The sequence below is a fragment of the Pleurodeles waltl genome, chromosome 11 (assembly GCF_031143425.1).
Source record: "Pleurodeles waltl isolate 20211129_DDA chromosome 11, aPleWal1.hap1.20221129, whole genome shotgun sequence".
Taxonomy (NCBI): Eukaryota; Metazoa; Chordata; class Amphibia; order Caudata; family Salamandridae; genus Pleurodeles; species Pleurodeles waltl.
This window is the reverse complement of record NC_090450.1, coordinates 942028858-942053995: the sequence shown is the minus strand read 5'-3', so window position 1 is coordinate 942053995 and position 25138 is coordinate 942028858. Positions and strand designations below refer to the sequence as shown.

Genomic DNA, 25138 nt, shown 5'->3' with positions numbered 1-25138 from the left:
TCCCTTGCCCAAGTGGAGGTTTCCCCGAGGAAGCCCCCCCCTTGCCTGCCTGCAGCGCTAAAGAGATTCCTTGATCTCTCATTGACTAACATTGCGAACCCGACGCTTGTTCTAACACTGCACCCGGCCGCCCCCGCGCCGCTGAGGGTGAAATTTCTGTGTGGGCTTGTGTCCCCCCCGGTGCCCTACAAAACCCCCCTGGTCTGCCCTCCGATGACGCGGGTACTTACCTGCAAGCAGACCGGAACCGGGGCACCCCCTTCTCTCCATTGAAGCCTATGCGTTTTGGGCACCACTTTGAACTCTGCACCTGACTGGCCCTGAGCTGCTGGTGTGGTGACTTTGGGGTTGCTCTGGACCCCCAACGGTGGGCTACCTTGGACCAAGAACTGAACCCTGTAAGTGTCTTACTTACCTGGTAAAACTAACAAAAACTTACCTCCCCCAGGAACTGTGAAAATTGCACTGTGTCCACTTTTGAAATAGCTATTTGTGAATAACTTGAAAAGTATACATGCAATTGAAATGATTCAAAGTTCCTAATGTACTTACCTGCAATACCTTTCAAACAAGATATTACATCTTAAATTTGAACCTGTGGTTCTTAAAATAAACTAAGAAAAGATATTTTTCTATAACAAAACCTATTGGCTGGATATGTCTCTGAGTGTGTGTACCTCATTTATTGTCTATGTGTATGTACAACAAATGCTTAACACTACTCCTTGGATAAGCCTACTGCTCGACCACACTACCACAAAATAGAGCATTAGTATTATCTCTTTTTACCACTATTTTACCTCTAAGGGGAACCCTTGGACTCTGTGCATGCTATTCCTTACTTTGAAATAGCACATACAGAGCTAACTTCCTACAATGTACAACAAATGCTTAACACTACTCCTTTGATAAGCCTACTGCTCGACCACACTACCACAAAATAGAGCATTAGTATTATCTCTTTTTGCCACTATCTTACCTCTAAGGGGAACCGTTGGACTCTGTGCATACTATTTCTTACTTTGAAATAGTGCATACAGAGCTAACTTCCTACAACAGATGTCATAGAAGCGGATCGGATCGAATTCAGCATAATAGCCGCACTCCTAATGTAGCAGCAGCCCATGAGATATTGCCCTTAAATTCGTGTGAATTTGTGACTAGTTGGGGGTTTCGTGTTTTTTTTTTTTTAAAATATTTTTTTAATTTTTTTTTTTTACTGCAACCTGTCAACTTGTGTGTAGTATTAGAGTACTAAATGAAAATTGTACTTTGAATCCTTAACATCTAAATTTACTTGGAACCTGTGCATCTAAATATACTTGGAACCTGTACAATCTTGTTGCCCCTCAATGCTAGTTGTGTAGCATGGCACTTCTCTTCCTCTTTCTGCTTCTTGTGTTTTGACTCTTACTTTACATATCTGCAGGCAAGAATTTCATAGGCATCTTCATCATGGATAGCACCCAGGAGGAAGGGGAGAGTGGTACAAACCTTTTAGATGGCAAAGTTGCAGGCACGTCTGGTCCTCATCGCTATTCCAAGGTAAGCTTAGTTTGTTTTAACAATGTGATTTTTGGAAGTTACTGAATTATTAGTATCTAGTATCCTGAAAGTGGGCAATCCTTTAATAGTTTCTCCCCCCCCCCCCAAAGTATCAGTGGCCATCACACCTTTCTCCTTTGCAGCTCCCTACTTCTCATTGGTGAGCTTTGCTTGCTTGTATAAATGAATTGATTCTTCTCCTATTTTTATCTTGCTATGGCTATATCAGTAGTGCAGTGTCTGCTAGTTAGGCACCTAACTAGCCTCTCTGTGTTGGGGCTTAACTTAAAAATACGTCGAGCAGATCTTCAACTATGGCGCTCATAAATTATTACAATTGTCTGCTAGCACTTTGCAAACAGTCATGTATGTCTGCATACAAACAAGACAAAACAATCAATAGTTGAATTTCTCCTGAGGGGCATATTGTTGGAGTTCAGAACAATTTGCATTGCCACTGTACCCTCTTGAGAAAGAGGACTGATTGTTGATAAGGCAAGATATAGATCACCATGCCTAAGCTGTTGAACGATGGTGTACAGTAACTGTTTTCGGGTGGGGTTTGTGTAAGTGATATAAAGAAATAGTGGTCTGTAAGCTCAACTTGCAGTAACTATGGTATTTCCAACATAAAAAAAACAATTACATACGTTGCAAAACTACCCATTTGTGACAGTTTATAAATGCCCCAGAATTTATTATATGCAGATACATACAGAAGAGTCCAAAGCAAATGATGTACTCACAATATTTTCAAGTTGAAAAAACGGTAAATGTTGACACTTCTGCTAAAGAATTGTGCCGTTTTTTTTTTTTTTTTTTTTAAAATGTAACAAAAAAATATTTTGCAACCTGAGAATTTTGGACACAGGTTATAGACAGTTTTGTTAAGCTATTGTGCACTTTTTAAGAACTAAGTGTTAGATGCATTCCAGTCTTAAAAAGAAAATGGATAATCTGTGTGGAAACATAAACCTGTAAATACAGTTTTGGGGAGGCAAGTGTGGATCTTATTTTTTTTATATCATTTTTTTTTTTTTCCTTGTCAAGATTAAATTTGATTTTTTCTGATTCGGGGAATGGGTTGGAGAGGTTGCTGAATACCCTGAGAACTTCAGTTGGTGGGTGTGCATAAGCTCTGCTCATTTCTGCTCTTTCCCAACCACTTCGGATGACTTCAGGGCATTGTATTTTGTCTTGACTGTTTAGTTTTAAAGTGGTACTGAACACAGTATTGTGTTCAAGCCATTTGAGAGTCTTCACTGTTGGCGATTTTAATTGTCATTCCATTGATGTCCTCAATTTCTCTGCCTGCAGATCTAACCGTTTGTATAGATGCATATATTGTGGTGATGTCCTTGATGTGGTGACCTTGCCAACAGGTTATTGTTTAGGGTATCTATGATATTTGAATTGGAGTGGTGCATCGATTGGTACTGCCTAGGCTGGGTGATGGTAGACATTTATATCTACATCAGTATATTGGCAAGTGGCTAGGGTTTCACATCTACTAGTTGCACTTAACACTGAACCTATGAGCTTTGTGGTTTGGGCAGTGGCCTGAGCTTCCACACAGCTGTTCATATTAACATTCAACTCAGCAAGGCTTGGGAAAGCATTAACATTATCACTCATGGATGAGTGAATTATTATTATAGCACAGCCACGAACCTGTAAAACAGTATCCAAAGTTAAAATACAAATTGCTTGCATTAAGCAGCGGACTGTCTACTTTCCCAGCAGTGTCAGAAAGGACTGCTTTACCATGCATGAAATTTGGAGCAGAATGCTGCAAAAAAAAAAAAAACAGTAGCATATGGCACACGTTCAACGTCTGGTGATAGTTTTGGTATGTGTTCTCTAATTTTCAATCACTACCACCACCTTGATATAATTACAATGTTAGAAATGTAAAGCGCTATCATACCAACAAGTGGGAGTTTAGCTTGAGTCACTAGCCAGCGAAACTTTGACTCTAAAGCAGATGACCTCCTAGGAAGAAAGCTATTTTGGCAGTATTGCAACATACGTGATTGCAAAGGAACAATGGTGAACCAGGAGTTCAGTAAGTCACTGTGTCTGTGCATTACACACGTCCACTTTTTTATGCAAAGTTCACGTGCCCTGGCGGTGCAATGGAAAGAGTGGTGTGAATAGTTTCAAAACAGCAGTCTGTGTTGCACCTCTCTGTAAGTAAGAAGATGGTGTTTTTGTGCTTGGGCTCTGGGAGTCCACTTTGTTACTGTAAAAGGCTATTAATAGTATTGAAGAATAAGAATGTTTTTGATGGTTTTCATGTCTAAAAAAAAAAAAAATTGTAATTGTGAAGAAATGTCCTTTTCTGAGAAACAGGAGGTGAGATTGTGATTATGCTGAGAAGGTTGGTTGTGAATTCAAGAAAAATGAGTGGTGGGCTTTTTAGTCCTGGCTAATTGTGCACTCCTATACTAGAAATATAGGAGCGACTTTGGGTTGACGGTGAACAAGACACTTCAGCTGACTCAGCCGTGGTGGCTTGCTCCAGATTTCTTGTGCATAGGTAAAAGTAAGTGTATCATGAAGAAATGTACTATAGCGGTGGTCTGCATCCTCTTTCATGAGCTATTCTCATGCGAGAATCCTACTTGTGTGTTTTTTTTTTTTTTAAATTTTTTATTTGTTTTTTTTATGTTCTTATTATTATATCGGCCAACAGGCAACATTAAAGAAAATACAGGTGCTTGCAATTTGTTTCAGAGAATAGATACCACAAGATTTTCTTGATTTGCCACATTTCCTATTCCAGTGCGGTAGTCTCCCTCCCTGTGCGTGCATGGGAGCGCAGGAACCACGCCCCGAGGGCAGAAGGGCGATGAGATAATGTACATTTGAGATACATAATTTGTGCACCTTATGAGATGGCAATAAAAGGAAATGAGATTACAGAGAAAGGACACACAGGATAGGGCCCGAGCGGGCGCCATCGGGGAGGAAGGGGAGCGCAAAAAGAGGAGAGGCAGGGCGCAGCAGGGGAGCCGCCTCCCACCCAGGACAGACAAGCCAGCCCCCGGAGCAGGGCCGCACGGCTGCATCCGCAGCTCAAGAGCAGATCGGGGGCTGGGGAGGCAATGGCGCAGCAGTCCCTTAGTGGAAGGGGCACCCACCACTGCCAGTCCCACTGGGGCCGGTCGTGCAATCATGTATTCTGGTCCCCCAATGATATACCTGGGCTGTCCCCATAGGCCGCTTCAGTCTGTCGATTTTAAGGTTTGCAATGTGCATGGCATGGAACGCTTGTTTTGGTGTTGTGGAGACATACTTTAAGTGTCCGGTGTCGTCTGTTATTTATTATTTTCAGGGAGGTCGTTCATCATCCTTATTTTCTACAGCAATCAAAAAAGAATTCCAAGTGTCTAGGCCCTTGACCGGGATTCCTCGGTCCAAGAGGAGCTGCAATGTTTGTGCTTCAGCTTTAGTCCACCGTAGTAGTTCAGCCCGCCACTGGGCGATACTTTTTATCGCTCAGCGCTTTCCATTGCATAGCTATGAGGCGCCTGTACGTCACCAGTGCTAGGGCGATGCAGCGAAGTGTTTGCTTGCGTTTTTTGTAGTTCGGTCCTATACCTAGCAAGCATAGCTCGGGGCTGGGAGTTAGTGTAGTGTCTGTCCATTTGCTAGCAAGGTTATGTCATACTATGTGTTTCGGATTGGGGGGCAGTCCCATGTCATGTGGAAGAAAGTGGCTTCAGCAGTACCACATCTAGGGCACGATTGCAGCGACTGGGGGAACATGCGTGTTATGCGGTGTGGCGACGGGTATGTTTGGTGCACATAAGTCATTTTCATAGCTTGGTTCCAAGCATCCTGTTAGGGGTTCTGATAGCACATTGTCCCATCTGTTTTTTGCTTGTTCCTGTGTATGTTCGATATGAGTAGTGAGGGTTTTATATGTGTTCGATACGCTTATTGGGGCGGTTATACTTCCTAACAAGTCTTGAAGTATGAGAGAAGCATTAGGTTCCGCGTTGCCGCATTTCCACCATGATCGTATTACTTGGCCTACTGCTCCGTAGGCAATGAAGCTACCCTGTCCCAGGGTATATTTCTCAGCCAGAGCTTCATACGTTTAGAGCTGTCCGTTGTTATATATGTCACCGATTGTACGTATGCCTCTGTCTCCCCATACACTCAAACCCACCTTAGTTGCTATTTTTGCAAGTTGCTGGGGAGCCAACAATGGGATCCTAGGAGAGTATTGTGGGGTTTTATCGTTTGATAGTACAAATCGGACCCAGGCCCAGTGTGCAGCAGTCAATAGGATATTGCATACATGTTTAGGGCACTCTCGATTCATGAGATAATGCAATACCTCTGTATTGCCGAGATTTATTAGAACCCTCTGTTTCTGCGCTGGTGGGATTCCCAATCCATTTGGATATACATTGCAGTTGAGCAGCTGCGTAATATAATTCAAATCTGGGGGCCCCTAGCCCCCCCCCCCCCCCCCCAAAAGAGTAAGTGGTTGGAATATTTTGGATAACGCTACGTGTCTTCGGCTATTGCCCCATATTAGCGCAGTCAGTAAACTGTTCAGTGGTTTGAAAAAGGAAGCAGGTTGTACCAACGGCAGTGCCATAAAGAAATACAGGAGGCGTGGTAGTATTATCATCTTTGCTATGGCCACTCTTCCCATATGCGATAGAGGGAGCGAGCACCAAAAGGAAGGGAGCCTCTTATGGATCTAATCGCTTGGCCGAAGTTGCCGTCTCTTAGGTCCCGGTTATCATGATCTGTTTATTCCTAAGTATTTAAATGTGGCGTGGCACCACTTCAGGTCTCCCGGTCAGAGGGCGTCCTGTGATCTTCGGGGATCGGGCGCATGGGGAAATATACATGATTTTGACCAGTTCACCATCAATCTGTCATCGAGCCAAATTGTTAAAGTAAATTCAATAGGTCAGGCAGGGATTCCGTGTGATCGGGGAGAAAGATCACCGCAACACCTGCATACAAATATACTATCCAATGTGCTCGGCCATCCCGGATGCCTCAAGACTGGGCCATTGTACGGAGACGGGCAGCCAGTGGCTCTATGGCCAGGGCAAACAGAAGCGGTGATAATGGGCATCCCTGTCTGGTACCTCTTTCTATGTTGAGTGGCTCGGAGATCGTGTCTTCTGTCTTGACCCTCGCTGTTGGGTTAGAGTATAACACTTTCACCCAGGCAATATAGGTCTGTCCAAAGCCCATGCGGCGGAGCGTTTCAAGCAAAAAGGGCCATCCTAGTGTGTCGAACGCTTTTTCTGTGTCTAGCGATACAGCTACTTGATGATAGTCGCCTTCAGGGGTATTTTCCATCAGGCGTAATAAATTCCTAATGTTGCTGCCAGGAATAAAGCCCGATTGGTCTTGATGGACTAGTTCTGATATGTATGGGAGCAGGTGGTTGGCTAGGATTTTACCAAGTAATTTGAAGTCTGAGTTTAGCAACGAAAATTGCCTGTATGAACGTACATCTAATGGGTCCCGGCCAGCTTTAGGCAACACTGCTATCAGCGCCTCACGGCAAGTAGCTGGTCCCTTTTTTTAGGGACTTCATTAGCATTGCCAGGTATGGGGTCACGTTAATTTCTCTTGTTGTTCCCTGTGGCTGTTTTTACATTTTGTTTTTTATTAAATTGTTAGCCAGTCAGCAACTCTGGTGGTGGTGAAAGTGAGTGGTATTCTATTAGAATTAGCATGGCAGATTTAAATTAGGATGCTAAATAACCTTTTCATTTTTTACTACATGTAGAGTAAGAAGGCAAATTGAAATGCCTAAAAGCAGGGCCAGCAGAATTATGTGGCAGGATTGACCAATTTATGTGGCAAGAAAAGTCCAAATATGCTTTTACAATACCAATAGCTCAAACTCTCACAAATGCAAGACTTAGAGCATTGAAAATGCTCTTGCTGCAAAAATGGGAAGATTCAAAAAGTGTATTTAGTTAACATGCTGAATGTTCCCTCCTTATTAATTCATATTTCAAGGCAACACAATTGTAATAAGTGATTAGTTGTCCAACTTGATTTTTACAAAATATTTATTTCCCCAACAGCTGATAAGGCCAATAGTGAATTAGTGGCAAGTCAGTTGTCTGCTTTTTGGGTGGCCTGGTTTCCCAATTTACATGAACATAGTTTATTTAAAAAAGACACAGGGCCAGGTTTTGTACAGTGTACACCCTGAAACCATGTATTTTGAGGCCCTCCTATACATATGTGATGACGAAGAAAAAGGAGGGAAAATGACATTTAACATACCTAAAATCACACCATTTGAAAGTGGGGAAGCCGTAATTAATCCTGGGATTTCTGGTTTCACAATGTTCAATTCAGCCACTAGATGTCTATAGTTTGCTTTGGCAGTAAGGCAGGTGTAGACAATCTCCCCAATTCCCTTTCCTGACCACGACACTTGCATCAATGCAGCCCTCTAGCACATCAGACACCCCCCCCCCCCCCCCCCCCCCTCTGGGAAATTGTGAATACCCTTGCCTAGTCCAAACCTCACCATACGTTGAACCTTGCAGGTCTTGGATTATTAGCCCCTGGGGAAATTCCCTCTTACACCAGTTTTGGCTTGGCACTAGCAAATCGCTGCTTTTTCTCTCTTGGTCAGTTTGATAAAGCTACCCATGTGTGTCCATGTGATTGACTCAATTCAAACTTTAGAGCATTTTGTTCTACTCTAAATATTACAAACCTTTAATGGATAAAATGTCGAGACCTCGCTCAAGAATGTTTGGTTGTCATGCGTACTTGTTCAAACATGAGTAAGTGTGCCCCTTCCCCCACAGGCTTTCCTGTAAATGACACAACCTTCGTCATCTCTTTAAAGGCTATTGGGTGGGGAATACCAATGAGTTATCATTTTATGTGTATTTCCAATGTTTGATGCGCATCAGTGACTTAATAGCCCTACACCTTATTGCAGACCATGAATCTATTGATATATTGGTTTCCAGATCAGTTTCCCATTGCATTACATATTTGTGATTGAGGTGAGTTTTTGAGCTTTTTAACGGGTTTAGAAATGAAAGTGAAACACTTTCCTAATCCTATCTAGGATCAATTGTTCTGGAGGTTGTGTTCTATGTAATTGCTCCTGGAGATCTGTTTGATACCCTGTGCCTCAAATGAGTTAGTCAGAAGGCTTATGTGTTGGGTAAATTAAGGCAGGGGCTCACTTCTCAGCTTGCCCTCCTTAGAGGGTGCCTAAATTTGGTGTAGTTCCATGTGCAAAACGTGGGGTGCACCTTTTGTATGGGGTTAATGACAATATTTCACAAAACTTCATGGAGGTACAGGCAATGCAGAAAAATGCATAAATTGGGACGTCCTTAAACAGTGTTACAAAAGTGTACCTTTACAGGGCTCAAAATCAGTTACTAGACCTGCCAGTCAAGTAACTTAAATCTACTCGACATAGCTGTAAATGTTCTTGACCCGTAAACGGGTCTCATTGTAAACTATTTGCCTAGGATCACACAGTCGTCTTTTTGTCATTTTCACATGATTGCACCTTCAAATATGTGAGCTCAGCATTTCTGCAGTATAAAAAGACCCTTTGTTTAAGTAGACTAAAGTTTGCTGCATGCATCACAAGAATCTAGCCCACATACCCATGAGATCTAGCCCACATAACCTAGGACTTTTAATTTACTGACATCATTGCCATCAGGGCAGGAGTGTTTCTCAGTTTAACCCCATCCCTGCCACGCCTATTCCCCCTCAGGCGCCACACCTTTTTTGGCTATTTGGGGCAGGGCGAACTTAGGCCCTCATAATTTTTTGTCCACATAAGCTACCCATGCCGAACTTGCTATTTTTTATTTGATTTTTTTTATAGCCTCCTTTCCGCCAGTGACGGAAATGGGTGTGAAACCAACGCTGAATCCCAGAAACCTCTACATTTCTGAAAAGTAGACAAAATTCTGAATTCAGCAATAGGTAATTTGTGTAGACAAGGGTTTCCTACAGAAAATAACTGAAATAAAACAAGCATTTGCAATGCAACGTGTCTCGCGTTTGCTCATGTTAGAGCTGATCGCGTTGTAAACTCCTAACCCGACTTTTTATCTATTGGCAAAAGTGCTTTTATGTACGTAACCTGAAAAAGTGAAAATAACTGTGTAAAGCGTTCAACTTCTGGCAAGCAAAATCGCGCTAGGAAAATAGAGAAAAAGTAGTCCACGATCTGACAGAAAACAGCGAGCCTCACATGTTTTCTGTACTTGGTCGCTGCGCTTGAGGAGGGCTAACCACTGGAAAAGGTATGACGTATGCATGCCTTCCACTAATGGAAGCAAGCAGATTTTACTAGGCAAGCCCACGAACCAATGAAACACACTGACGTGATGTCGACAGGGCTCCGAGCCCTTTTCTAGTAACTAAAGCTCTTGCAGCGATACACAAGCGCGAGCGCATGCAACGCAGGCTCGACCCTAAAAATATTGTAATTAAGGTGAAAAAAACCAGCCGGAACTTTTTTCCTGCAATGTCAGATTTGTTTTAAAGCAATATACCGTTACGTCTGCTGGACTCTTCTGGTTGCTGGGATATATAGGGCTTGTAGGTTCATCAAGAACCCTAGGTACCAGTAGCCAATAAATGAGCTGCACCTTGCAGTGGGTTTTCCTTCTATACTGGGTATGCAGCAATTCACTTGCTGAAATAGAGTCAAAAATAGGTATCAAGAAAACCTTTGTATTTCCAAAAGGGGCAAAGGGTAAGGTGTTGAAGAGCAGTGGTTATTTGCACATCTCTGAATTCTGGGGTGCCTATACTAGCATGTGAATTACAGGCATTTCTCAAATAGACGTCTTTTTTACACAGTCTTATATTTGGAAGGAAAAAATGTAGAGAAAGACAAGGGGCAATAACACTTGTTCTGCTATTTATATGTTCCCCCAAGTCTCCTGATACAAATGGTACCTCATTTATGTGGGTAGGCCTAGTGCCTGCGACAGGAAATGTCCCCAAAACACAACGTGGGCACACCACATTTTTCCACTGAAAACAGGTGTTTTTTTGCAAAGTGCCTACCTGTGGATTTTGGCCTCTAGCTCAGCCGGCAGCTATGGAAACCTACCAAACCTGTGCATTTTTTAAAACTAGAGACCTAGGGGAATCCAAGACGCGGTGACTAGTGGGGCTCTCACCAGGTTCTGTTACCAAGAATCTTTTGCAAACATCAAATTGGTTAAAACAAAAAAAAAAAAAAAAGTTTTTCCTCACACTTCGGTGGCAGAGTTCTGGAATCTGAGAGGTGCCACAAATTTCCTTCCACCCAGCGTTACCCAAGTCTCCTGATTAAAAATGATACCTCACTTGTGTGGGTGGGCCAGGTGCCTGCAACCGAAAAAGGCCAAAAACTAGTAGATATAGAAGGGGTAGCATAGCAAGTTGATAAGGACATAATCTTCTTTTATACATCTTTAGGCTGACTCTGCTTTGGGGACCCACACAAGCGAGGTGTCATTTTACTTGGGATACTGAGGGGAACGCCGGGGAGTAGGAATTTTGAGCTGGAGCGGTGATCCTACTAAAGTCAGGAAAATGCTTTTTTGTAAAGCAAATTTTGAGGTTGGCAGAGGAGTCCGTTTAAGAAAATGTTGGGGTTCCATGCAAGCCACACCTCCTTGGTGTCTTTTTAAAAAAAAAAAAAATGTCTGGGTTTGGTAGGTTTCCTTAGATGAAGGCCGCACCCACAACCAAAAACATAGGTGCTTCTCCCCACCCCCAACAAACACAGGTAGTTCTGCAATGTATCATTTTGATGTGTCCACATACATCGTGATGTGCCAAACACAAACTGTGAAAACCAAGTTGTTGGCATGCTTCGTCATCGGGGTCCCACCTGAGACACCTAGTGTCACAAGTGTGCTGCGACTTTTTTTTCTGTTTTTTTTCTGTTGTCATTTGTACCACACATACTGGTTGGATTTGGCACGAGGGTGAGTGATGGTTTAGTAGATCAAATTTTATTAACAACTTTTGTTAATAACTGAGAGACCAATAAACTGAACCAATGACTCGCAGCTCGTGAGCTGTAAATCCGCTTCAAGGCACCAACCGTTTTACAGTCCATTCACACACCTTTCATACATGACATGCACAAGACCATTCACGGGTCCAGCACATTACACTCGCATCGACAGACCGCACCATTCAAGGGCCCATCACTTACTTACGCCCACATATCTGATACAGCAGTCACACTAGCTGATGGGAGTGTGTGGACTGATGTTTGGCTTGCACCGCCAGTCAAGCGCAACCCCACGCACACTGCATCACTTTTTTTGTTTATAAACAAACCATTAACTAATTATAAAATAAGTACAAAACTACAACACAAAAGCTCTAACTAAATACATGATAGTAATGCCAACCGTGAAACTGAACATATGAAAATATAAAATAGGCAGTTTACACAGGCTTTGAAGGGCAAACGGGGCAGTACATCCAGCTCTCCCTCCGGATACCTCTTCGGGCACATATTCTATATTTCTTAGTGGGTAAGTCTTTTTTGGGAGTGGGAGGAATGTGATCTGGAAAGTGGCGATCTTTCAAATCTAGCCACATCCTCCACCGCTATTACTCTAGGAACTCTTGAATGTTCTACCACGATAAGGCTCTCTATCACTGACGCCTGAAATTTAACAAATGTTATCCTTGACTCAGGTGAACAATCCTTGAACACAATAAAAGCACTGAAAGTTGCCAAATGAAATAAATGTAGGGCCAACTTTTTATACCACACGTAAGACTTACGAAGAGCAGTGTAAGGTTCCAGCCTCTGATATACTCTATCAACACCACCCATGTGCCTATTGTAGTCCAAAATGCACACAGGTTTGCACACTACAGCAACCTGACACCAAACAGTCACAGGGGAAGTACTCATGAATGGTAGATAGCATGTACACATCCTTCCTGTCTGAATTTCAGAGCTAGCAGCTCATTATTCCGCAAGGCACTGCACTGTCCCCCAAGTTTTTTACAGACATGCTCCCTAGGATAGTCTTTCCAGTTAAAACAGATTGTGCCACAAGCAACAGTGTCTACTCTAAACCACTCCTTCTACAACTGCACTCCAGTGTAGAAAGTATCTACGTACAAATGGTGACCTTTGTTAAACAGTCGTCTACCAAGTTCCCACTCAATTTTTTCGCTAACTCAAAGTGGCCGGCCAACCAGGAGTGTCAATACTGGAATCCCTACCAGTGTAGACCCAGAAATTATACACACATCCTGTACTGCTTTCTGACAGCATATGCAATTTAATCCATACGTGCCCTCTTACTAGAAATTTACTGCTTAAAAACTAAACGCCCCTTAAACAGGACCAAAGACTCGTCCACACTTCTCTCTTTGCCTGGAACATAGAACTCTGAAAACCGATCTACAAAATTATCAAGGACAGGCCTAATCTTAAAATGACGGTCACAATCAGGGTGGTCTCGTGGCAAGGCTAAACATTGTCTACAAAATGCAGCATACGAAGAAGCACAACGATTGCGTGTCATAGTTGCAGGAAATATAGCCGTTGCCATGAAGGGACTAGTAGACCAATAAGAAGCCAGTGACTGCTTCCTTATCAAACCCTTCAAAAAAGTCAAACCTAAAAACTCCTCTTCCAGATATGTGGGAACCCACTGAGTAGCTCTAGACTGAGGCCTAAGTCTGGCAGCGTTGTCCCTCAAATATTGGGCCGCATACAAATAGTCTGCTCCACAATCTCTTCCAAAAATACATCGTCCATAAACAAGTGAAAGAAATTGTCAGGCAAAAAGTTTTCTGTATTGACTCTACACCCTGGGAGACAAGTAAATGCAGGTAACTGTGGCTGCTCCATGTTTGGGGCAATCCAGGTGTCAGGTCTTCTAATGGGAAACCCTTCAGCCCCAGGCTGCTGCACTCTTGGCACATCAATGTCCTCCTCTAAAACAAGGCCCTTCATCTGCACCGAGAGTGGCTTCCTCATCAGAAGAATCCTCTCGGACAGAAAACTCACTGCCAGAATCTCACTCCCTTCTCTGCCTCAGATGCAGATGCTTGCCAAAGGGGGCGAATGGTGGTGCCCCAGCACAAAAAAATAAGGGGAGCAACAAAAAAAAAAATTCCCCTCATGTCTTGGTGGCTTGTGCCCCCTTGGGGGCAGATAGGCCTAAACAAAATAGCCCGATCTGTCCCCAAGGGGAGCAGCAATGGTCATCAGTAACACACTGTAAGGAAATGCCTCCTTGGCATGGTTGCCCCCTGACTTTTTGCCTTTGCTGATGCTATGTTTACAATTGAAAGTGTGCTGAGGCCTGCTAACCAGGCCCCAGCACCAGTGTTCTTTCCCTAACCTGTACTTTTGTATCCACAATTGGCAGACCCTGGCATCCAGATAAGTCCCTTGTAACTGGTACTTCTAGTACCAAGGGCCCTGATGCCAAGGAAGGTCTCTAAGGGCTGCAGCATGTCTTATGCCACCCTGGAGACCTCTCACTCAGCACAGACACACTGCTTACCAGCTTGTGTGTGCTAGTGAGGACAAAACGAGTAAGTCGACATGGCACTCCCCTCAGGGTGCCATGCCAGCCTCTCACTGCCTATGCAGTATAGGTAAGACACCCCTCTAGCAGGCCTTACAGCCCTAAGGCAGGGTGCACTATACCATAGGTGAGGGTACCAGTGCATGAGCATGGTACCCCTACAGTGTCTAAACAAAACCTTAGACATTGTAAGTGCAGGGTAGCCATAAGAGTATATGGTCTGGGAGTCTGTCAAACACGAACTCCACAGCACCATAATGGCTACACTGAAAACTGGGAAGTTTGGTATCAAACTTCTCAGCACAATAAATGCACACTGATGCCAGTGTACATTTTATTGTAAAATACACCACAGAGGGCACCTTAGAGGTGCCCCCTGAAACTTAACCGACTATCTGTGTAGGCTGACTAGTTTTAGCAGCCTGCCACAAACCGAGACATGTTGCTGGCCCCATGGGGAGAGTGCCTTTGTCACTCTGAGGCCAGTAACAAAGCCTGCACTGGGTGGAGATGCTAACACCTCTCCCAGGCAGGAATTGTCACACCTGGCGGTGAGCCTCAAAGGCTCACCTCCTTTGTGCCAACCCAGCAGGACACTCCAGCTAGTGGAGTTGCCCGCCCCCTCCGGCCAGGCCCCACTTTTGGCGGCAAGGCCGGAGAAAATAATGAGAATAACAAGGAGGAGTCACTGGCCAGTCAGGACAGCCCCTAAGGTGTCCTGAGCTGAGGTGACTCTAACTTTTAGAAATCCTCCATCTTGCAGATGGAGGATTCCCCCAATAGGGTTAGGATTGTGACCCCCTCCCCTTGGGAGGAGGCACAAAGAGGGTGTACCCACCCTCAGGGCTAGTAGCCATTGGCTACTAACCCCCCAGACCTAAACACGCCCTTAAATTTAGTATTTAAGGGCTACCCTGAACCCTAGAAAATCAGATTCCTGCAACAAGAAGAAGGACTGCCCAGCTGAAAACCCCTGCAGCGGAAGACCAGAAGACGACAACTGCCTTGGCTCCAGAAACTCACCGGCCTGTCTCCTGCCTTCCAAAGATCCTGCTCCAGCGACGCCTTCCGAAGGGACCAGCGACCTCGACATCCTCTGAGGACTGCCCCTGCTTCGAAAAGACAAGAAACTCCCGAGGACAGCGGACCTGCTCCAAGAAAAGCTGCAACTTTGTTTCCAGCAACTTTAAAGATCCCTGCAAGCTCCCCGCAAGAAGCGGGAGACTTGCAACACTGCACCCGGCGACCCCGACTCGGCTGGTGGAGATCCGACACCTCAGGAGGGACCCCAGGACTACTCTGATACTGTGAGTACCAAACCCTGTCCCCCCTGAGCCCCCACAGCGCCGCCTGCAGAGGGAATCCCGAGGCTTCCCCTGACCGCGACTCTCTGAAACCTAAGTCCCGACACCTGGGAGAGACCCTGCACCCGCAGCCCCCAGGACCTGAAGGACCGAACTTTCACTGGAGGAGTGACCCCCAGGAGTCCCTCTCCCTTGCCCAAGTGGAGGTTTCCCCGAGGAACCCCCCCCTTGCCTGCCTGCAGCGCTGAAGAGATCCCGAGATCTCTCATAGACTAACATTGCGAACCCGACGCTTGTTTCTACACTGCACCCGGCCGCCCCCGCGCCGCTGAGGGTGAAATTTCTGTGTGGACTTGTGTCCCCCCCGGTGCCCTACAAAACCCCCCTGGTCTGCCCTCCGAAGACGCGGGTACTTACCTGCAAGCAGACCGGAACCGGGGCACCCCCTTCTCTCCATTCTAGCCTATGTGTTTTGGGCACCACTTTGAACTCTGCACCTGACCGGCCCTGAGCTGCTGGTGTGGTGACTTTGGGGTTGCTCTGAACCCCCAACGGTGGGCTACCTTGGACCAAGAACTAAGCCCTGTAAGTGTCTTACTTACCTGGTTAACCTAACAAATACTTACCTCCCCTAGGAACTGTGAAAATTGCACTAAGTGTCCACTTTTAAAACAGCTATTTGTCAATAACTTGAAAAGTATACATGCAATTTTTATGATTTGAAGTTCCTAAAGTACTTACCTGCAATACCTTTCGAAGGAGCTATTACATGTAGAATTTGAACCTGTGGTTCTTAAAATAAACTAAGAAAAGATATTTTTCTATATAAAAACCTATTGGCTGGATTTGTCTCTGAGTGTGTGTACCTCATTTATTGTCTATGTGTATGTACAACAAATGCTTAACACTACTCCTTGGATAAGCCTACTGCTCGACCACACTACCACAAAATAGAGCATTAGTATTATCTATTTTTACCACTATTTTACCTCTAAGGGGAACCCTTGGACTCTGTGCATGCTATTCCTTACTTTGAAATAGCACATACAGAGCCAACTTCCTACACACACACAACACATACACATGATCCCTGGTGCCTAAGTGGATTCTGAACATATAAAATATTATTGCCCCCGGGGCAGCGAGCGTTGTCTAAGGGGTCGCTGCCCAAAAACAGAACGGAAATAAAATCTCTAGTGGACCAGGAATCAACTGAAAACAGGCACAGGGTGAAAGGGAACTCCCCAGTCAAGCGCAACCCCACGCACACTGCATCACTTTTTTTGTTTATAAACAAACCATTAACTAATTATAAAATAAGTACAAAACTACAACACAAAAGCTCTAACTAAATACATGATAGTAATGCCAACCGTGAAACTGAACATATGAAAATATAAAATAGGCAGTTTACACAGGCTTTGAAGGGCAAACGGGGCAGTACATCCAGCTCTCCCTCCGGATACCTCTTCGGGCACATATTCTATATTTCTTAGTGGGTAAGTCTTTTTTGGGAGTGGGAGGAATGTGATCTGGAAAGTGGCGATCTTTCAAATCTAGCCACATCCTCCACCGCTATTACTCTAGGAACTCTTGAATGTTCTACCACGATAAGGCTCTCTATCACTGACGCCTGAAATTTAACAAATGTTATCCTTGACTCAGGTGAACAATCCTTGAACACAATAAAAGCACTGAAAGTTGCCAAATGAAATAAATGTAGGGCCAACTTTTTATACCACACGTAAGACTTACGAAGAGCAGTGTAAGGTTCCAGCCTCTGATATACTCTATCAACACCACCCATGTGCCTATTGTAGTCCAAAATGCACACAGGTTTGCACACTACAGCAACCTGACACCAAACAGTCACAGGGGAAGTACTCATGAATGGTAGATAGCATGTACACATCCTTCCTGTCTGAATTTCAGAGCTAGCAGCTCATTATTCCGCAAGGCACTGCACTGTCCCCCAAGTTTTTTACAGACATGCTCCCTAGGATAGTCTTTCCAGTTAAAACAGATTGTGCCACAAGCAACAGTGTCTACTCTAAACCACTCCTTCTACAACTGCACTCCAGTGTAGAAAGTATCTACGTACAAATGGTGACCTTTGTTAAACAGTCGTCTACCAAGTTCCCACTCAATTTTTTCGCTAACTCAAAGTGGCCGGCCAACCAGGAGTGTCAATACTGGAATCCCTACCAGTGTAGACCCAGAAATTATACACACATCCTGTACTGCTTTCTGACAGCATATGCAATTTAATCCATACGTGCCCTCTTACTAGAAATTTACTGCTTAAAAACTAAACGCCCCTTAAACAGGACCAAAGACTCGTCCACACTTCTCTCTTTGCCTGGAACATAGAACTCTGAAAACCGATCTACAAAATTATCAAGGACAGGCCTAATCTTAAAATGACGGTCACAATCAGGGTGGTCTCGTGGCAAGGCTAAACATTGTCTACAAAATGCAGCATACGAAGAAGCACAACGATTGCGTGTCATAGTTGCAGGAAATATAGCCGTTGCCATGAAGGGACTAGTAGACCAATAAGAAGCCAGTGACTGCTTCCTTATCAAACCCTTCAAAAAAGTCAAACCTAAAAACTCCTCTTCCAGATATGTGGGAACCCACTGAGTAGCTCTAGACTGAGGCCTAAGTCTGGCAGCGTTGTCCCTCAAATATTGGGCCGCATACAAATAGTCTGCTCCACAATCTCTTCCAAAAATACATCGTCCATAAACAAGTGAAAGAAATTGTCAGGCAAAAAGTTTTCTGTATTGACTCTACACCCTGGGAGACAAGTAAATGCAGGTAACTGTGGCTGCTCCATGTTTGGGGCAATCCAGGTGTCAGGTCTTCTAATGGGAAACCCTTCAGCCCCAGGCTGCTGCACTCTTGGCACATCAATGTCCTCCTCTAAAACAAGGCCCTTCATCTGCACCGAGAGTGGCTTCCTCATCAGAAGAATCCTCTCGGACAGAAAACTCACTGCCAGAATCTCACTCCCTTCTCTGCCTCAGATGCAGATGCTTGCCAAAGGGGGCGAATGGTGGTGCCCCAGCACAAAAAAATAAGGGGAGCAACAAAAAAAAAAATTCCCCTCATGTCTTGGTGGCTTGTGCCCCCTTGGGGGCAGATAGGCCTAAACAAAATAGCCCGATCTGTCCCCAAGGGGAGCAGCAATGGTCATCAGTAACACACTGTAAGGAAATGCCTCCTTGGCATGGTTGCCCCCTGACTTTTTGCCTTTGCTGATGCTATGTTTACAATTGAAAGTGTGCTGAGGCCTGCTAACCAGGCCCCAGCACCAGTGTTCTTTCCCTAACCTGTACTTTTGTATCCACAATTGGCAGACCCTGGCATCCAGATAAGTCCCTTGTAACTGGTACTTCTAGTACCAAGGGCCCTGATGCCAAGGAAGGTCTCTAAGGGCTGCAGCATGTCTTATGCCACCCTGGAGACCTCTCACTCAGCACAGACACACTGCTTACCAGCTTGTGTGTGCTAGTGAGGACAAAACGAGTAAGTCGACATGGCACTCCCCTCAGGGTGCCATGCCAGCCTCTCACTGCCTATGCAGTATAGGTAAGACACCCCTCTAGCAGGCCTTACAGCCCTAAGGCAGGGTGCACTATACCATAGGTGAGGGTACCAGTGCATGAGCATGGTACCCCTACAGTGTCTAAACAAAACCTTAGACATTGTAAGTGCAGGGTAGCCATAAGAGTATATGGTCTGGGAGTCTGTCAAACACGAACTCCACAGCACCATAATGGCTACACTGAAAACTGGGAAGTTTGGTATCAAACTTCTCAGCACAATAAATGCACACTGATGCCAGTGTACATTTTATTGTAAAATACACCACAGAGGGCACCTTAGAGGTGCCCCCTGAAACTTAACCGACTATCTATGTAGGCTGACTAGTTTTAGCAGCCTGCCACAAACCGAGACATGTTGCTGGCCCCATGGGGAGAGTGCCTTTGTCACTCTGAGGCCAGTAACAAAGCCTGCACTGGGTGGAGATGCTAACACCTCTCCCAGGCAGGAATTGTCACACCTGGCGGTGAGCCTCAAAGGCTCACCTCCTTTGTGCCAACCCAGCAGGACACTCCAGCTAGTGGAGTTGCCCGCCCCCTCCGGCCAGGCCCCACTTTTGGCGGCAAGGCCGGAGAAAATAATGAGAATAACAAGGAGGAGTCACTGGCCAGTCAGGACAGCCCCTAAGGTGTCCTGAGCTGAGGTGACTCTAACTTTTAGAAATCCTCCATCTTGCAGATGGAGGATTCCCCCAATAGGGTTAGGATTGTGACCCCCTCCCCTTGGGAGGAGGCACAAAGAGGGTGTACCCACCCTCAGGGCTAGTAGCCATTGGCTACTAACCCCCCAGACCTAAACACGCCCTTAAATTTAGTATTTAAGGGCTACCCTGAACCCTAGAAAATCAGATTCCTGCAACAAGAAGAAGGACTGCCCAGCTGAAAACCCCTGCAGCGGAAGACCAGAAGACGACAACTGCCTTGGCTCCAGAAACTCACCGGCCTGTCTCCTGCCTTCCAAAGATCCTGCTCCAGCGACGCCTTCCGAAGGGACCAGCGACCTCGACATCCTCTGAGGACTGCCCCTGCTTCGAAAAGACAAGAAACTCCCGAGGACAGCGGACCTGCTCCAAGAAAAGCTGCAACTTTGTTTCCAGCAACTTTAAAGATCCCTGCAAGCTCCCCGCAAGAAGCGGGAGACTTGCAACACTGCACCCGGCGACCCCGACTCGGCTGGTGGAGATCCGACACCTCAGGAGGGACCCCAGGACTACTCTGATACTGTGAGTACCAAACCCTGTCCCCCCTGAGCCCCCACAGCGCCGCCTGCAGAGGGAATCCCGAGGCTTCCCCTGACCGCGACTCTCTGAAACCTAAGTCCCGACACCTGGGAGAGACCCTGCACCCGCAGCCCCCAGGACCTGAAGGACCGAACTTTCACTGGAGGAGTGACCCCCAGGAGTCCCTCTCCCTTGCCCAAGTGGAGGTTTCCCCGAGGAACCCCCCCCTTGCCTGCCTGCAGCGCTGAAGAGATCCCGAGATCTCTCATAGACTAACATTGCGAACCCGACGCTTGTTTCTACACTGCACCCGGCCGCCCCCGCGCCGCTGAGGGTGAAATTTCTGTGTGGACTTGTGTCCCCCCCGGTGCCCTACAAAACCCCCCTGGTCTGCCCTCCGAAGACGCGGGTACTTACCTGCAAGCAGACCGGAACCGGGGCACCCCCTTCTCTCCATTCTAGCCTATGTGTTTTGGGCACCACTTTGAACTCTGCACCTGACCGGCCCTGAGCTGCTGGTGTGGTGACTTTGGGGTTGCTCTGAACCCCCAACGGTGGGCTACCTTGGACCAAGAACTAAGCCCTGTAAGTGTCTTACTTACCTGGTTAACCTAACAAATACTTACCTCCCCTAGGAACTGTGAAAATTGCACTAAGTGTCCACTTTTAAAACAGCTATTTGTCAATAACTTGAAAAGTATACATGCAATTTTTATGATTTGAAGTTCCTAAAGTACTTACCTGCAATACCTTTCGAAGGAGCTATTACATGTAGAATTTGAACCTGTGGTTCTTAAAATAAACTAAGAAAAGATATTTTTCTATATAAAAACCTATTGGCTGGATTTGTCTCTGAGTGTGTGTACCTCATTTATTGTCTATGTGTATGTACAACAAATGCTTAACACTACTCCTTGGATAAGCCTACTGCTCGACCACACTACCACAAAATAGAGCATTAGTATTATCTATTTTTACCACTATTTTACCTCTAAGGGGAACCCTTGGACTCTGTGCATGCTATTCCTTACTTTGAAATAGCACATACAGAGCCAACTTCCTACACACACACAACACATACACATGATCCCTGGTGCCTAAGTGGATTCTGAACATATAAAATATTATTGCCCCCGGGGCAGCGAGCGTTGTCTAAGGGGTCGCTGCCCAAAAACAGAACGGAAATAAAATCTCTAGTGGACCAGGAATCAACTGAAAACAGGCACAGGGTGAAAGGGAACTCCCCCCCCCCCCCCCCCCCCCCTCTCCTCTCATGCTGGAAGCAAATGGGGAGAGCACTAGCGATCCCTCCCCTCCCCCCCCCCCTGAGTCCAGCTTGCCCCCCCCCCCCCCCCCCCCCGAGACCAGCTCGTCCAAGGCACCGAGGGGGTTAAACACTCCATTTTAATAAGTTTTATTACTAAACCATGACGTGGTATCATTATCATCTACACACAGTAACTTTTCAAAAAATGTACAAAAACCTCTGCACTAACTTCCAGCTTTACTGATCAAAACTATATAGTGTATTAGACATCTGTGAAAATTGGGTTTCAGAAAACATATCCTTTGTACATCAAGATGTAAAGTACTCTGACTTGTTTTCATCCTATAAAAATATTCTTCTTTTCATCACAAATATAAAAGACTTCAACTACTGAAATATTTTGGAATGTTTGCACAGTTGACTTAGTCATTTAAATGTTGTTAGGTAAAAACCAACAGTGGGTGTGTAATTAAAATGATTGTCCATGGGACCGGTTGCTTCATAAATCTACTTGTTCTGTTGGCCCAGCTAGTGCGGTGATAAATTATGGCAGAAATATCATGTAAGAGCTCTGATAATCGCCTCTGATTATGCCAGACCTCCTGGTAAGGTTTGTATTCTGGCATTTTGCCACCCTTCCACAGATCCACATAGTGGGGCCGGAGGTAGTGTTATGGAATGTGCTTTTGATTCTGTGCATATCTACTAACTTGCATGTATTGGGGGTGTTCGCCAGCTCTTATCTGATCTTTTCCCAGTACTGAGAGCTTGGAAACTTACTCCTAACAAGGGCAGATATAAAACGTCTACAGTTGGTGGGAGGGGAAAAAGTGGTTTGAGGAAAGTGGAATTGTAAATGCTCAATAGATTTCTCGCATGAACAAATTTGCCCATGCTTAATTGTTTGTGCTAAAATGCAATTCACTATTTGTCTAAATTACAATATTCTGGTCTACGTTTAACTTTTTTAGGAATTGGGCCCCTTATTGAGTTAACAAAGACCTTTTTGTTAACATGTACTAGCTTCACTGTGACAGCACTCTGCTCTTTCATGAGCATTTAGGCAGACGAAGTAGGTTTGTTCAGTGCCAGCGACTACTGTGGTAATGTGTGATTTTTTTTTTTTGTTGTTTTTTTTAAAACAAAAAATATCATTGCTTGTTGCCAATATTTATTATGAGAGCCTGGCAGCTCCCACAACAATGTTCTACAAAAACCATGTCAAAACAACACACATTGCCATAACCAAAAGGCTGACTACCAATGTCAGACCTATTGGCTTTGCCAGATGTGTTTTCGTGTTTCATGTTCTTGTTAAAACTCGTTTTTTTTTTTTTTTTTTTAATACACACATCCCGAATATTTTTTGGGAATACTAGCATGCCTCAGCACCTTTTTAGTAGATACTTCAAAGAAATGTTACCTAAAACTTCAGAGGTTCAGTAAAAAATTTCGTTTTGGCTGCCTTTTTTTTGTGATCACGCCAATAGTAGACTTTGCATTAATGATCCATAAATACAAGTGCGAACAGCATTAATATGGATACAATTATTGCCTTAACTGCAGACCTTGCCCATCCCTGATCCATAATAAGGTACTGTAAACTGGCAGCTGAAGGGTGTGTGCTGCAGGGGTTTGGGCCTACCTGTCTATGGACAAAATAAACAAGACAACTTGTTGTCCTTGACCTCAAACAATATGTCCTGGGAGTCGGGCTATAGGAATTCCACACCCATGTACTAGCTGTGTGCGTACACTAACATTTGATAAAAGTGCCACTTGAAAGTAAATTGCCATAGCAGTTCACAAGACACTGCTAGAAAGAATGGCAACAAGTTGGCCTGCTGCAAACTGAGCAGCCTTATAATCCGATCTACTATATAATAAAACTGCTTTATAAACTGAGCCTGTGAATACCTAATATTTGTAAAGATATAATCCTTGTATGTTCAGAGGTCTTGTACAAAGCTATGCTAAAATCCAAACCCTAAACCAATATACCTTGCATAGTTCATAGATTATCGGAGCTCTGAATGCTCGCCTCATTGCATATAACAAAATAGGATAACTGAAGCAGACTTCATTTTTTTTTATTTTTTTTTTATAACAAACTGAAGACTGGGACTCCGCCATGTGGGTCATTTAATAGATCTGTTGAACAGCTTAGTTGCTGACCTTGGAATCTATAGTAATGGCTCCTGCACAGAAGTAGAAACTGTTGTTTTGAGATGATTATGTCCACCCCAGTTGCAAATGTAATGTCAAAATAGTAATGCAAATCTTTGTACCCTGCTTTGACTGGTCTCATGGTCCCCAGTGATGTACAGCACCCACATTTCATACACATTTGTTTAGAGACTTTAGCTCCTCCCTGGTTGTTTGTAGACCGCTAAAGCTTTTGCATCACTTAAACATTTTTATTTTTTTGCAGGAAGAGTTGTTGGATATTAAAGAACGCCCTCACTCTAGACAGCGACCCTCTTGTCTTTTGGATAAATATGACAGGTATGCATTTTTTTCTTTCTGCTTTTGAATGTTCTAAACAAAGTATTTCACACTTGTACCATGGTAAATACACCGCAATTGATTTTAGGCTATCGATAAACATCAATTACTATTTTTATTTATTAATTTTTTTCCTTTAAGCTGAATGAGTGCAGTGTCTAAAGTATACCCATCTCTAATCACATGCAGGTTGGCATAGCTGTTTTTGTAGGTCTACGATAAACCAAGTGTTACCCCCGTTTTCAACCTAAGTGTTCTGTAAATTGGCTACGTATGGCTCTTGAAAAGGTGTCTTAAGTTACTTCATGTTAAACAATGGTCTAGCTGAAACTGCGTTTGATAAAGGATGCATTGCGTTTTACCTACCTGATCATACTGGCTGCCCCTTAATAAAAGCTCTTTAGTGCTAGCCATTTGGTTGGCCATGGAGTGGCTTGTTCTGATGTCTGGTTTCTGAGGTGTTTTTTTTTTTTTTTTTTTTTTTTTTTTTTGTATGGGGGTATTCCTAATGGATCATATTCATGTGACTTGCTAGACTTTTGAGTTCTAAAGATTCTTGTTTGATTTGCAGCGATGGTGTATGGGACCCTGAAAAGTGGCATGCCTCACTGTACCCAAACTCTGGACGAAGTTCTCCAGTTGTTGACCCCTTAAAAAAAGATTTGGAGTCTGACCGTACATCGCTAAAGCGAAGAATAACTGGTAAGTAATTACACTTTCCCGAAAGTAGAGCTCTTATGTGCAACATGCTTTGAGGTGAGTGCAAAGATGAGGCTGGTCGATGACTTTTTAAGATCAGACTTAGTCCTGATGCATTTCTCATTTTGACACTTGTATATTTTCTTTCAAAATACTTTTATCCCAAGTCTACTTCAGTGCAGTTGCAAAGCAAAAGAGATTCTTCAGCTGACTTAATTTGCTGCTTATCTTGATCAATCGGGCCTACAGTCATGTCACGAATAGGTCAGTTTAGGCTACCCATCCCCACACACGTGTTAAAATGATAATACAAAGTAACAGTGGTGTGTAATGGTTATGGGCCAGTTTTGATTTACCTCTTCACTTTGAATGTAAGTGAAGGGTTTCACATACCTAATAACGCTAAATTGGTGGCTGTATTTAAATT

The 25138-nt window shown here is 44.4% G+C and overlaps 1 protein-coding gene across 8 annotated transcripts in view; it reads left to right on the top strand.

The window, feature by feature from the left end:
• The window catches only part of EIF4ENIF1 (eukaryotic translation initiation factor 4E nuclear import factor 1), a 72581-nt gene that overhangs the window by 10373 nt on the left and 37070 nt on the right, over positions 1-25138 (top strand). For all 8 annotated transcript variants that reach the window (XM_069215074.1, XM_069215076.1, XM_069215080.1 and 5 more), the window contains exons 2-4: positions 1430-1545; positions 23939-24012; positions 24584-24714. In XM_069215074.1, coding sequence (XP_069071175.1) covers positions 1430-1545; positions 23939-24012; positions 24584-24714 — 321 coding nt within the window. The remainder of the gene's footprint in view (positions 1-1429; positions 1546-23938; positions 24013-24583; positions 24715-25138) is intronic.